Here is a 14,611-nt window from a genome sequence, read left to right as displayed (position 1 = left end):
GGTTTGAAATGGTTTGCTATAATTTTTTTTTTGGGGGGGGTCTGCTTTTCTTAACATCAATCTAACCCATCGTGTGGTAGCTTTTGCTTCATGTCACATCAAGTCAAGGTAGTTCTTTCCAGCTGGAGGCTGAGTTTCATTCAAGGTTCCTGTTGGAAGGGCCTCTGATCTACTCCATGGTCCTTCAGCAGGATCACACTTATCCATACATGGGGACTCTTCCATCCCCCAGAAGCAGGTTTACCACCTGCCTTGGATTCCAGTTCCAGGTTATTCTAGAAGAGGGGGGTGGGAAAACTTTTCCTATAAAGGGGCCAGACAGTAAATGTTTTAGCCATTGCAGGGCCAACAGTCTTTGCTGCCACTACGCAACTCTGTCACTGCAGTTGAAGGGGAACAGAATGGGCCACCCCCAAATATGCCCCTTTGGCAGAGGGATTACTTTGAGCTGATTATTTTTAAGAAACTGAAGATCCAGGAGAATGTCTGAAAACAGAGTTACCCGTTTGTAAGGGAAATCTACCTTTGCAAACAAAGTTTACCTTAGTTACGGGAGCCTGTACCAGAAGAGAGCTCTTACCAAAGATCACTTTTTCATCTGAGAGATTCATGAGCCTGCTGGGGCACACTGCTTACCAAGCCCTTCCTCTTCTCACTTTCCCATGGATTCCTACCCCATCTGAAGCCCTAGACTCCTAACCTTTTCCTCAGGATGGTATATAAGTCTCAAATGTTGGGCTGGCTTTTGAGTCTCACATCTTTTGGGGGCTCCCTTATGTACACATATGTCCATAATTAAGTTTTTTTCCTCCCATCAATCTATCTTTTTCAGAGGGGAGGTCTCAGGCAAGAACAATGAAGGGTAAAGGGAAAATTATTTTTCCTTCCCTACACAGTGCTAAGGGCTTCCCTGGTGGCTCAGTGGTAAAGAGTGCTTTGCCAATGCAGGAGAAGTGGGTTGAATCCCTAGGTTGGGAAGATCCCCCTGCAGAAGGAAATGGCAACCCACTCCAGTATTCTTGCCTGGGAAATCCCATGGACAGAGGAGCCTGGTGGGCTACAGTCCATGGGGTCACAAACGAGTTGGACATGACTTAGTGATTAAAGTATACAACAACAACACAGTGCTAAAGCAGCCACAGACAACATGTAAATGAATGGATAGACTATGTTCCAATAAAACACCATTTATAAAAATCAGCAGTAGGCCAGATCTGGACCACAGCCTAGCACTGTTCTAGAACTCAGTATGTCAACACTCCTGTCAAATTCTCTGTTGTGTAGAATTTCAATTCCTTCTTGTGTTTTTCTATCCATCCTTCACGAAGATGGAGAATACATGGTCATCATCCTTGGAAGCACAGCCGTGCTATGGACTTGAAGAGTATACCAAGGTTATCAGTGCAGCTCTGTGCTACCCCCTTGCTCCCACTCTCTGGAGAGGAACAGAGAAGAACAGTCACATCCCCAGGTGCAGGAAGAGAATGGAGATCCGGGCAGACAGGAGAACCTGAGCTCTTAGGATGCAAGGGATGTTGAAACCAACTGCACTGTCTCCTCTTTTCACAGAAGAGGAGACCAAAGTCTAAAGATAACAAAGAACTTGCTTGTGTCCACTTTTCCAGCAAGATGGAGACCTGTCACAGGGCACCAGTTCTGACCTCCTGGCCCCTTGCAGACCACGTGACTGACAAGGCTGGGGGCTGCTGGCCTTGCCTTTCTGGCTTTCTCTCCCACTGCTTTCCTCTAAGCACATCAGTGATGACCTCTGATGGATGGTACTTACTAGACCTCTCCCTGGGGGTTTTGGTGTTGAAGACGGAGAGCGGGTTGTAGCGGTTAAGGGTGGGCTCCAGGAATGCCACTGGTATGGCGGCTGCCAGTGAGGCCAGGCATTCTCCAAGGGCAGGACGCTGCCTGGAAACAAAGAAGTCCATTTAGAAGTGGTGCCACCTCCGTGCTGGCCCCATGCATTGGTGGACCAGGCCTCTTTCCAGGACGTCTCAGTCCACTTCCCCACAGATGGCTCCACTGGACATCCTGGGCCTTGAGCTCAGCTGGATTGCATGTTCTTCCCCTCCCTCCCCTGTTTCTGGACACTAACCAATGGTTTACAATGGTCTCATTCCCTGCTACCTAGTTCTTAAATAACTAAGGTGATAATGTAGCTTTGTTTTCTCCCAGCATCTCTGAGAGCAAGTTTGGCTGGCATCCAAATTGAATCAGATCCTCCCAGTTCTTAAAATGTTTTAAAATCTTTCATGGAATTTCTTTGTCTAGTCCCTGTTATGAGTAGAGCTTGTGTTGACCAATTGGAACCGCAGACAATGGGCCAAAAACACCAATAAGACACCAAATTAAAGTTCTGCCTTGCAAGATAACTGACACGTCCAAAACAAATCGCTTGATGTAGACAAAAGAGCTCTAACACCTATTACTTCTCTTTCTTCCACAAACACTTGAGTGTCCACCATGCACTAAACTTTCGTTTTTAAGTCTTTCTGAGAAAGATGCAATCAATCAAAATCAAAATGCTTGGGATTCCTAGTTCAGATTTTTAGTTCTCTGGCTAAGAGGACTTATGCTTACCTGCAGGATAACCAAGGCTGCAAGAGTAAGTGATGGACTACAAGCCACCAGCTGGTCAAAGCAGAGCTAGTACTGAAAGAGTGCTTCCCCTCTCAGACCTGGGCTTAGCTCTGGATTTTTATTATCTAATCCAGCAGGTTCTTTCTGCTACTGAGATGATATACAGTCGTAGCGCTGGCTCAAAGGGCCCCATTAGGGGGCTGACATCTGTTGCTTCCTGATGAATGGGAGACCAGAGCCATCTGTTTTCCACCCATCAATATCTTTTACCTGCCACCCTCTGGCATTTGATCACAGACAGACTACACACACCTGCCTTGTGAGTTACATACGTGATGCCAGTTTCCAAATACAAGGAAAAATTTCTTCAAATAAACAATAATGTGAGTCCTTTGTTAGACCGTGATACAAAGGTAACTAGTAGAAAAGGCACACATTAGGTAAATAATTAAGAGATGAAAGGGATTACAGGATTCAAGTCCATCATGTTTGCCTTCCTCTGTGACTGAGGAGCTTAAACTCATCAGTATGAATGTGGATACTGTGCATGAAGCCCATCAGGAGAAGCCCTGGGGGCAGAGGATGTCAGGCTGCACATTGGGGGATATTACAGAGCCATTGTGGAGAAAACTGTCAGCTAGAGGGGGCATGCTTGGAGCCAAGAGCAAACGTGTACCCCACTATTGCAGTTCTGCAGAGACAGGAAGGCATTCAGTTCTCACAGTTACCTTCAGTTCCCACCAAAACCCATGCCCAACAACATGTACACTCTGCCATATTTAAAATGGATAATCAACAAGGACCTACTGTACAGCACAGGGAACTCTGCTCACTGAGGCATAACAGGCTGTTATGTGGCAGCCTGGATGGGAGGGGAGTTTGGGGGGAAGCAATACTATATATATGCTGCTGCTGCTGCTGCTAAGTCACTTCAGTTGTGTCCGACTCTGTGTGATTCCATAGACGGCAGCCCACCAAGCTCCCCCGTCCCTGGGATTCTCCAGGCAAGAACACTGGAGTGGGTTGCCATTTCCTTCTCCAGTGCATGAAAGTGAAAAGTGAAAGTGAAGTCGCTCAGTCATGTCCGACCCTCAGCGACCCCATGGACTGCAGCCTTCCAGGCTCCTCCATCCATGGGATTTTCCAGGCAAGAGTACTGGAGTGAGGTGCCATTGCCTTCTCTGATATATACATATCAGAGTATCTGAGTCCCTTTGCTATCTACCTGAAACCATCACAACATTGTTAATCTGCTATACTCCAATATAAAATAAAAAGTTAAATAAAAGTGCTATGAAAAGGAAAAAGAAACCCATACCCAGCATCCCATTAATTGTCCTTCACTATGACAACAGCCAATAATTCCAGTAGTACCAAGACACCAGACTGTCAAAGCTATAGAGTCTCTGAATAGGATAACAAACATTTACTAGGGGACAGGGCAGGGAGGTAGCTAGGGGAGCCATTGTTGTCTGAGAAGTAAGCCAGGTAGTAAAGAATCCACCTGCAATGTAGGAGACCTGGGTTCGATCCCTGGGTTGGGAAGATCCCCTGAAGAAGAGAATGGCTACCCACTCCAGTATTCTTCCCTGGAGAATTCCATGGACAGAGGAGCCTGGCAGGCTGCAGTGTGACAAAATAGCATGTCTTTATGGTCTCATTATAAAGATTAGAATCAACTTGCAACTTCATTATGCAGAGACAAAGGATACACATTTGAGTTGGGTTAGAAATGTGGTCTTAACTGGTCCTGAAAAAAAATGCCTTGACAAGACTATCTAGGGTAGAGTCAGAATGTGTTGGGCGCTAGCCTGGGGGTCCATAGAACTGTTCTGCTTGAGATGCCAGAGGAGTCTGCTGGACCAGAGAGAGGGAGGAGGGTGAGGGTGGGTGAATCTCGATATAAAGCTGTGTACCCCTTGGAACTTCCATACACTCCTTAGCCAAGTTATCAAACCTAAGACAAATGTGATCTTTTAACTACTTTAAAAGACAACTAATACATATGATTTTATCCCTTCTTTTCTATCTTCTTCTTGAGCTCAGCTTTTAGGGGATTAGCTGACAACTTACTTGGCCTGAAGTATTTGAGCTTCCACATCATTTTCAAATCAGCCTCCAGGAAGCAAGAATGCCCTCAGCCAGATAAGCACTTGTTAGCTAACAGCACAGCCTTGTCCTTCTGTGAAAGATCTGACTGTTAAATCATCGCATCCAGGTCTGCTCTGGAAGGTCTATTTGGGAGCTGCATCAGTGGTAGAAGAGGCTTCCCTGCTGGCCCAGCAGGTAATCCACCTGCAAGGCAGGAGACATGGGTTCGATCCCTGAGTTGGGATTATCTGGAGTAGGAAATGGCAACCCATTCCTATATTCTTGCCTGGGAAATCCCATGGACAGGGAAGCCTGGCAGCATTACAGTCAGACACGACTGAGCCCATGGCACATCAGTGGTGGAGGAAGGGAGGGGGCGGGGCTGGGGAGACTGCAGAGCCCAAGGGTCTCTCCAGAGAGCTCTGCAAAGCTGCTTCACTTCTGAACAGGCCCTGGCCAGTCCTGTTCCCCATCTCTCCTCCTCAACACCTTTTCTTCTCCTGCTGGGAGCCACCACGGGAGATCCCACCCATGACAAGGTCATGTGGAAGAGATCTGAAGAGCAAGGCTGATCAGAACTCAAGGGACCACCCTGAATCTGCTTGAGCATCTACCCCAAAACCAAAATCTGTCTGTCTTACTACTTTGTGCCTTTCACCAACTCTTCTGACATTAACATGGGGCTATCCCCAACCACCTTTCTCTGGAAAAAATCAACTTAGGGCTTTAGTTAATGGGCATGATAGGAGTGTTTCAATTCAAACCCCTCTGTCGGCATTCTAGCTTGCCTGACAGGTTTATCCATACTCTTGCAATTAACACACATGATTGTTCACAACTCCCCAACCTTGAAAGGCACGGGAAGCCAAAACATTCTAAAAGTCCTAATGAGCATAGAGTCCTTTAAGGGGTGAACAATTATTAGAATAGATAGTACTGGTAAAGGGCTTCATTATCGGGCCAGTGCTTGCTGCCGAGTGCCCATATCCCTTATCCACTGTGCACCTGGGAGTGATTGGTTAACGTAGTTGGAATGTAAGAAAAACAAGCAGCAGCCTTGGAATTACCCACATCAGACCTTTGAGCTAATTGGTTCTTTCTTTGTTGCGACCCACTGCACCTTTGCTCCGTGAGAACGTAACTCTGTTTAGTATTTTCTGAGGCTGGGAGAAATATAAAGAAAAAACACTTCAAGGGAAAATAAGTTTTCTGGCTGAGCAGCCTTTATCAAAAAAGGGTCATAAAATGTCCACGTGCCTCCAAGGCCAGAAGATATTGTACACAACATTGTTTATGGGAAAGGTGTGCAGAAAAAATCCTGGTTTTGATAAAGACAAAACAGATGTAATGTTTGGGCTGACTCTGTATGACTTTGCATCTTTCATTTCCCTCTGTGTACAAGTCAAGGTATAAAAGTTCCTTTTGAAAATAAAGTTATGGGCCTCGCTCACCGAAGCTTGGTCTCCCCATGTCATTCTTTTTTTCCTTTTCCCTCCTTTTCTCTCTCTGTTATTCTTTCAGGATGACTCCTTGGAACCCAGGAGCTTTATTGGCTTTCTGTCTAAATCAAGGAAGATCAAGCCCTGTTTTCTCTTTTCTATCCTTATTGCCTAAGCCGTCATCCTGAGGGTACCCCTGGATCCTGCTGGGGCTGGACCCTGGCATTCTCCCACTCCTTTGCTTCTTTCTAAGCTCATGGTGGTGGTGGAAAGGCCAACCCTCAGGACAGATGATTGGAGTGAGGGCCTCTGCACATTGAACATGAAGAGCCACATGTCTTCATGTGACAAGGGGTGATATCAAATCTGAGAGCAAATTTTTAGTTGGGGCAGGGAGAGGAATCTAGGATACAGCTGGTCCTGGGCTGTCTTGGTACTAAATTGACCCATTCAGTTCAGTTCAGTCACTCAGTCATGTCCGACTCTTTGCAATCCCATGCACTGCAGCATGCCAGGCTTCCCTGTCCATCACCAACTCCTGGAGCTTGCTCAAAGTCATGTCCATTGAGTCAGTGATGCCATCCAACCATCTCATCCTCTGTCATCCCTTCTCCTGCCTTCAATCTTTCCCAGCATCAAGGTCTTTTCCAATGAGTCAGTTCTTTACATCAGGTGGCCAAAGTATTGGAACTTCGGCTTCAGCATCAGTCTTTCCAGTGAACATTCAGGAGTGATTTCCTTTAGGATTAACTGGTTTGCTCTCCTTGCAGTCCAAGGGACTCTTTAATTGATCCATACTACTTCTCTTCTCTTTCACTCACCAAAATTAAAGTTATGATCTCCCAAAAGTGAATTTCTACAGTTAGTCTGATGAAAGGCAATCCTTGGGGGCAATGGACAGTTCTCTGGTGTTATGCTGACTCCCTGACTTGAGGGAGAGGGACAAGCATGATATTTAGTTACTGACAAACTGAGTCTCTGCCAGCTCACCACAGGCATTTTCTAGTCTGGAGCACACAACGATGCTAATAAGCTGGAGGGAGAAACAACAGTTTTGCCTCACTGAGAAAGTTCTTTCTGTAAAAGCCCAGAAGTCTGCCAGTTAATGCTCCTGGCTGTGAAATACCAGAGGGATGACCTTCGCCTCCAGGTCCAAGACCAACTGAGCTAGACAAAACTTGCTGCTAAAATACTGGTGGTTTTTAGCACCTGCCAGGGGGCATTGTGGGTGTGGACCAAGCAAAGCAAGGGCTACAGAAATAGCTCCATAGCAACCAAAGGGCATACTGTAAGAGTTTACCACTGGAAAGAGAAATGCACTCTCCCTGCAAGCCCCCTCAGTTATTACTGTTAAGAACAGTATTTTTCATATAACAGTACTTGGTCAATGCTGACAGGCTGAAGAGACTTCAATTTTTTTTTTCCCCATTAAATTGAAGTATGGCTTAGATGATAAAGAATCCGGCTGCAATGCGGGAGACCTGGGTTCGATCCCTGGGCTGGGAAGATTCCCTGTAGAAGGGAATGACTACCCACTCCAGCATTCTGGCCTGGAGAATTCCATGGACAGAGGAGCCTGGCAGGCTACAGTCCATGGGGTCACAAACAGCTGGACACGGCTGAGCGACTTTCACTTTCACAGTTGATTTACAATGCAAAGTAATCTTGTGTGTGTGTGTGTGTGTGTGTGTGTATTCTTTTCCAGATTCTTTTCCATTATAAGTTTTTACAAGATGCTGAATATATTAATAGTTCCCTGTGCTATACAGTAGGTCCTTGTTTACCTATGTTATACATAGTACTGTGTATCTTTTAATTCCAAATTCCTAATTTATCCCTCCCTCTCCTCATTCTCTTTCAGTTCAATTTGTATTTCAGGTTTTGTTAATTCCTAAGTCAGTCTCTCAACTTTTGTCCCATGAATTGGGACCTGCTTCTCAACAGTCTATCATCAGGGATATCGGCCGAGACAAAGTCATTCTAATAATAATTATGCCTGCACGTATCTGGTGCTTTGCAATTTTGAAAGTTCCTTTGTGTAAATTCCAGAGGATGCAAAAGAGAGTAAGTAACAGGGAGCAGGGGGGCAGAAAGTGGAGGCACAGCAAGGTTCTAGACAGCAATACCAGTGATCTCAGCAGTTTGGGGAGAGCAACGTTTGATCAGGAAAGAACTGGTCAAAGCGGGCAGAGCAGGAAGGCAAATATAAATATCTCTAAAGTGTGAAGGCAAAAACAAAGTTTTAATCTGAAATAAAATGGAGATTCAATGCTTAATGTAGTCAATTACCAAACTTAGTCTCTTGATCTATCTCCATCAAATGCTCTATCAATTAATCAAAGTAGGGACTTGCCTGGTGGTCCAGTGGTTAAGAATCCAGCTGCCAAAGCAGGAGACACAGGTTCGATCCCTGGTCCAGGAACTAAGATACCACATGCCTTGGGCAACTAAGCCCATGTGCCACAACTATTGAGCCTGCGCTCTAGAGCCCTTGTCAATAAGAGAAGCCACTTCAATGAGAAGCCCACATACAGCAACTAGAGAGTAGCCCCCACTCACTGTACCTAGAGAAAGCCTGAATGCAGCAATGAAGACCCAATGCAACCAAATGAATAAATAGTAATAAAATCAATCAAAGTATATTCAGGTTAAAGAATGTTAAGCATTCTCCATGTTTAAATACACAGGTAAGAGCCTTTATCCTACTCTGAAATTTTGTACCTGAAAATTTACCTGTCAGTGACTGTCTCAGTCTAGCCTCAATTAGAAAATATTCCCCCCAAAAGGTCTCTAATCTGTTTCAATGACTTTTTTCCTCCTCACAGTCAACCCTATCATGGAGGTGTCTGGAATCTTTTCTATTTACAATGCATTCATGCTATAGTTGGAAACCAAATATTGAGTGGTTCCTTTGCAACCCTATAAGACATATGCTAGCCAAGAAACTTCAGTAAAACATGGCAGAGAAATGGTAATGGTAGGCTTCACTATATTTTCTCCCCTCTAAAACCCACAAGAGCTGGGGGAAAATTGAGGAGAAATTTAGACCTATGCTGAAATTAGAAAATGTGTGTTAACTTCACATTGAAAAATACATACCAAATCAAAAAAGTTTCAGAAAAGAACAATTAGCTAAAAGTTACTACAGAGAAAATGAGAGAGGAAAGTTAAGGAAATAGTCAATCAGATCAGATCAGATCAGTCGCTCAGTTGTGTCCGACTCTTTGCGACCCCATGAATCGCAGTCAATAGATACAAATAATTTCCCTCCTTGAACAACAGCTAGGATCAAAAACCTCAGCAACAATATAATAAAATTGAAGATTCATTAAATAAAGTAAGATCCAATTCTGGAACCTGAGGGGGTGTATTAAGTTCTGAGAAGAAGTGCAGGGGTTGATATGGAAAGGACAACCCAGGGACATGGTACAGGGAAATGAAAGAGCTTCAAGACCAAAGAAGGAACCCAGTGAGCAGCAGCAAAGTCAAGTGTGCAGGGAACAAATCACCGGGTTCCGGGAATACACACTGTCAGACCACAGAGAAGCGAAGTCTGTACACTTCTGAAGGAGGAAAATTATGACCCAAGGATTTTATACCATGGAAACTGTTCACATATAAAGTCGGCAGATGATATTACAAAATATGCCAACACTCAAGAGTAAGCACTCTTACAGAAAAAACAACATAAGATGAATCTGGCCACCCAAGAGGTAAATCAAAATAAAAGTTTTAGGATGGGCAAATCACAATTTAGAAGGATTGGCTACACACTGAGTCATTTAAATATAAACCAAGGTAAACAACTCAAGGAATATTAGTCCTAAAATATTCCAGGGTAAAATGTATGTGTTGTTAGGAATTACACAGCAAAAAACGAAAGGTAGAAAGGATAGGAAGTGCCAGAAATGCAAATGTATTAAACTTGGTAATCTTTTTAAAAGTAGAGCATTAATAATTATTTTAATTAATGATAAATGAAAAATATATGAGTTACATGTTAAGGAAATTCAGTTTTTAACTTCATCCAACAAGACAAAGTTATAAAGCAATATTATGATCCTAACATGTGTAAAAATGTACACATGTAGAAAACGTCTAGAATGGTAATACACAAACTGTTACTAGGTGGGGTGATCTGTGGTGAAGAAGGAAGCAGACTTTTAATTTTACATAGGTCTGTACTGTTTGATTTTTTAAAAAAATAAGTATGTCTTACTTTCACAATACAATAGAAAATACATAAAAGTCACTAATGGCAGCGTCACAACTTGAGGATTTTAAATCTTTATATCCTGGTTGCTTAACTAACAGACAGACAATCGGGGCAGACTTGACTGAGGTGCTTCTTCAAGCCTGGCTTTCTACCTGCGTGGAATATGAAACACAGGCACCGATATTCCCAGCACTATGAGTACATGAATAAAGTATAAAAAGTCATATGAAGAATGGTCTCTTTTCTGGTCTGACATTTCAGAGTTGACCTTTCTTTGACTTTTTTTTTTTTTTTAAACAAGAGAGAGTAATGCATAAGCTTTTCAAAAAATTGTACCAAAAAAACACGTATACGTATAGACGCATGTACATACATACAAGGATCTTCCCAGGTGGCGCTAGTGGCAAAGAACCTGCCTGCCAATGCAGGAGACATAAGAGACACAAGTTCAGTCCCTGCGTTGGGAAGATCCCCTGGAGGAGGGCATGGCAGTCCACTCCAGCACTCTTGCCTGGAGAATCCTAGGGACAGAGGAGCCTGGTAGGTTACAGTCCACGGGGTAGCAAAGAGTTGGACACTACTGAAGTAAGTTAGCATGCATGAACATACATATAAACCAAGAGAATAAGAAAAGATGTTGAGAAAATATTCACAAATGCTTAATGAAAGTAAAGACACTTTCCCTAGGTGAAATTCTGTATTAAATATTAAAAATTTTAATTCTCTTGATTTGGTATAAAATATGTTTATAACTTTTGTCTGCCCAGTTCCTATTAAAGGACAAGACTATTTATCTATATTTCATGTAAAACAATAAGGAAAGCTATGTAACTCTAAGGAATTAAACTCATAATCAAAATAAATTAGCTGTTAGTTCTTCAATTAATTTCTTGAACTCTAGAAGCTACTTAACAGTTGTAATTATGAAGACATAGACATTTCTTCAACATGCTTTGGTTATTAGCACATGATTTCAAGTCATCAGATCCTGAGTTCTTGAAGGAGTCAAAGTCTTTTTTTTGCTTTATTGAGAAACTGCAATTAGAATTTATGTAAGTTTAGATATGAAACAGGGATATACTGTTGGTTTGTTTGATAAAGGATCATAAATTGAGGAGGTCTACAGATCGTGGATATCAACAGGATGTTTAGATTAAGCAATTTTAAGCACAGATCAAATTCTTTCCAGTTTCCTTATTTGAAAAGGCAAAAAAGGAAAAAAAAATCTTCCAAGGATAAGTCTACATCTAGAGTTTGGCTAACACTGTGTTTATCTTTCTGATCTTCTCCATGGATTTAAACAGAATCACATAACACATGACATTTGATTCTGAAAAGCAAGGGGTGGCCAAAGGCCTCCATTGCTCCAGGCAGATTAGAGAGCAGAGTGGGAACTCAAACACCTTGGAAAGTCAGCCTGTTCAGATTCAAGACCACTGAGTAGCATTTCTGTTCCCGAAGTGTGAACTTTTTAAAAATTATAGTTAATCTGACAGCCAAGAATGGTAAAGGTCCAGGGCCGTATCACATAGAAACTCATTAAACACTAAAGCAACCGCCTCACTTCCCTTGAGCTTCTCAGCAAGCTTTAACCACAGGAACTCTGGAAGCTCTCTGAAAGCTGTGATTATAAAGAAAGAGATGTTTCTTCAACATTTTTTGGCCAACAGCACATGATTTAGTTTGGCTATATTGCTCCTCCAGCCACGTACATTCTCCAGCTATCTCCACGGAAGTCATACATCTTAGAAGCCTCATTAACACTTCTAAATACTGCCATAAACATTTCATAAGCGAGGCTCAAAATCACTAAGCCATTTCAGTGAGCATTTTGCTTCTGCTGGATTGGAAAGATGCTACTGTTAAGTGTTTAAAGACTTCAGTAACACATTCAGCCCGAACGTGTTAGCCTCTTTTGTTCACTCATTACCTTTCAACATAGATGTTCTTTCCTGTCCCGAGGGAGTAGAGGCTGCACAGTATATGGTAGCATGAAAGCTGCACATCACCCACTGGAAAGAACAAACAAGAACTGTCATTCTCGTGCATCAACCCCAGAGGTCCACCTCCTGCACACAGCAAGGGTCTGCAAACAGAAAACACACTGGCTTCACCCAAGAGCCAAAGATCTCACTTTTTTTCTTTTTAACAAATAGAGCCCCTCTCTTTTCAAATGCCAGTTGCTGAGCTGGAAGAGAAAACACCATAAGGAAAACACCCACCACTGTGCCATCCCAGGTCCTTTGTGGAACCCCAGATACAGATCACATAGCTTCTCAGGGAAAGGAATCATTTGACCAGTGAGTCCTTCCATGCGGTATTTTTTTTTCCCCTCCAATAGAGGGAGACACTGCAGTCAAATTTTATCCAGAGCACTATTTCCTTTTTTTGAAAGGAAGAATGAAAGGAATCTGAAGCTTGAGTGAGCTTTTTGTTCCTTTTCCAGGGAGACGTGTACAATGTCCCTACTTCTTATGAGACAGAGCAAAATACCTCATGTCCACCTGTCCCAGCTTCTCTGATAGATGTTTTACAAAAGGTAATTCAATTGTATTATGATTTTGCCATGTTTCTCAAGGGAAGGGCATCATTCACTTAGGTACTCAGAATTTAATGGGCAGGCTACATGCCTCTATTAATGTATGGAACTCACAATAAGGCTGGAACTAATTTAACACAAAGAACTAGTTTAATTTCTTATTTTTCAACAAGAAAGTGTGCTGTTTCCATGACACAGAATAATGAGTTTGGATGTTCCCCTCCTTCTCCCCCAAAGCCCATGGAAACAACTGATTTTCACTACTGAGGGCTATGGAAGACACAGCCTTAGCCATTGGCCATTGGTTAAACTAATTCAATCATGTGCCACCATTTACAGTGTGAAATTGAAGCTTGGTGGCAGGATAAGAAGGCTGAACATAGTACTAAACGCAAAGTAAAACCAACCAACTATGGTCTTTCTTCTGGCGGCTCAGATGTTAGCAGCTTTCCTTTGCTCCTGATATACAGTGAATAAATTAAAGCTTCTTAATAGGAAAATTGGTGTCTGGGAGCAAACCTGTATCTCTTGACAGATTTCACAGATAACCTTTTCAAATTAAGAGAGAACACAATGGCTGAGAGTGAAACCAGTGGGTGGAAGACTGGTCCTGGGTACAGTGGGAAAAGGTGAAATATTTATAAACTGATATTTGGGGATCTCTTCCCCTCCAAGAGTCTACTCCTTTTTTTTTTTAATTAAGAGGGAAAAAGTGTGGAATGGTTGTCTCTACTCTGCCCTGAAGGTCAGCCTAAGGGAATGAACCCCACACTTCCTAAGGATCTGCAGCTGGGTACACATGAATCCATGACAGACGGCAGGTCAACTCACAGAGTAAGTCCACCCCGAACTGATGCTGAGCCACGTGCTCAAAGATGGATGTCAAGATGGGGAGCAGAGCCACCGTGGTGTAGTTAATATTTTGAGAGACGCCTTTGATCTGTGTTCTGGAATGGGTAAACTTGCCGAGCTTCAGGTTTTCCAAAGTTTTCTCTAAGTCTTCCGCTGCATTTTCAAAGAATGCCCGTAACCCGGCTTTCACCAGCTCTGAGCCTGACTTCATGACCGTCCTGTAAGCAAACAATGTTCAAAACCAGAAGCATAACCCAAACCTTTGGCCAATTCCCTTCTAGAGTCTGGGGACTTTCAGTGCAACCCGGGCAGACATTTGACACCCCTGTCACTGCAGTAATTATTAACACCCAAAAAGAAACTGGGATCACAGAATCCTGAAGCATGGGCCAGCAACTGGAAGGCAGGCTTGATTTGAGGGCATGACTGCTCAACTCTTGGGACTCCCACGTGGCATGGTGGTAAAGAATCCACCTGCCAATGCAGGACATACAAGAGATGCAAGGTCAATCCCTGCGTTGGGAAGATCCTTGGGAGGAGGAAATGGCAACCCACTCTAGTATTCTTGCCTTGAAAATCCTACCGACATAGGAGCCTGGCGGGCTACAGTCCACAGGGTCAGAAAGAGTTGGAAATGACTGAGTATGCACACATATACTGGTAATACTGCTCTGGGTTGCTGTCTACACTTTACATTGACACACTGCTCAATTCTTAGAGAATGGACAGGACGATCTAGAGAGAAACTGATATTGGTCACCTGCTATCTATATAATATTGCAGCTGGCTACATTCTTCTGGAAATATCTAATTAAAAGGACACAGAGAGAACTTTTCTTCAGCTCCCCATGGGCTCAGCAACTTTTATAAGGGCTAGTTAGAAAT

General features: G+C 43.2%; 1 protein-coding gene across 1 annotated transcript in view; it reads right to left on the bottom strand.

The window, feature by feature from the left end:
* The window catches only part of RYR3 (ryanodine receptor 3), a 457,031-nt gene that overhangs the window by 74,684 nt on the left and 367,736 nt on the right, over window positions 1–14,611 (bottom strand). Inside the window, 3 exon segments of the mRNA XM_070378270.1 lie at window positions 1,787–1,917; window positions 12,266–12,347; window positions 13,706–13,944. Of these exon segments, the coding sequence (XP_070234371.1) occupies window positions 1,787–1,917; window positions 12,266–12,347; window positions 13,706–13,944 (452 nt within the window).

Source organism: Bos mutus, chromosome 10 (assembly GCF_027580195.1).
Source record: "Bos mutus isolate GX-2022 chromosome 10, NWIPB_WYAK_1.1, whole genome shotgun sequence".
NCBI classification, from domain to species: domain Eukaryota; kingdom Metazoa; phylum Chordata; class Mammalia; order Artiodactyla; family Bovidae; genus Bos; species Bos mutus.
The sequence above is the reverse complement of the archived record's forward strand: the minus strand, read 5'-3'. Positions and strand labels throughout refer to the sequence as shown.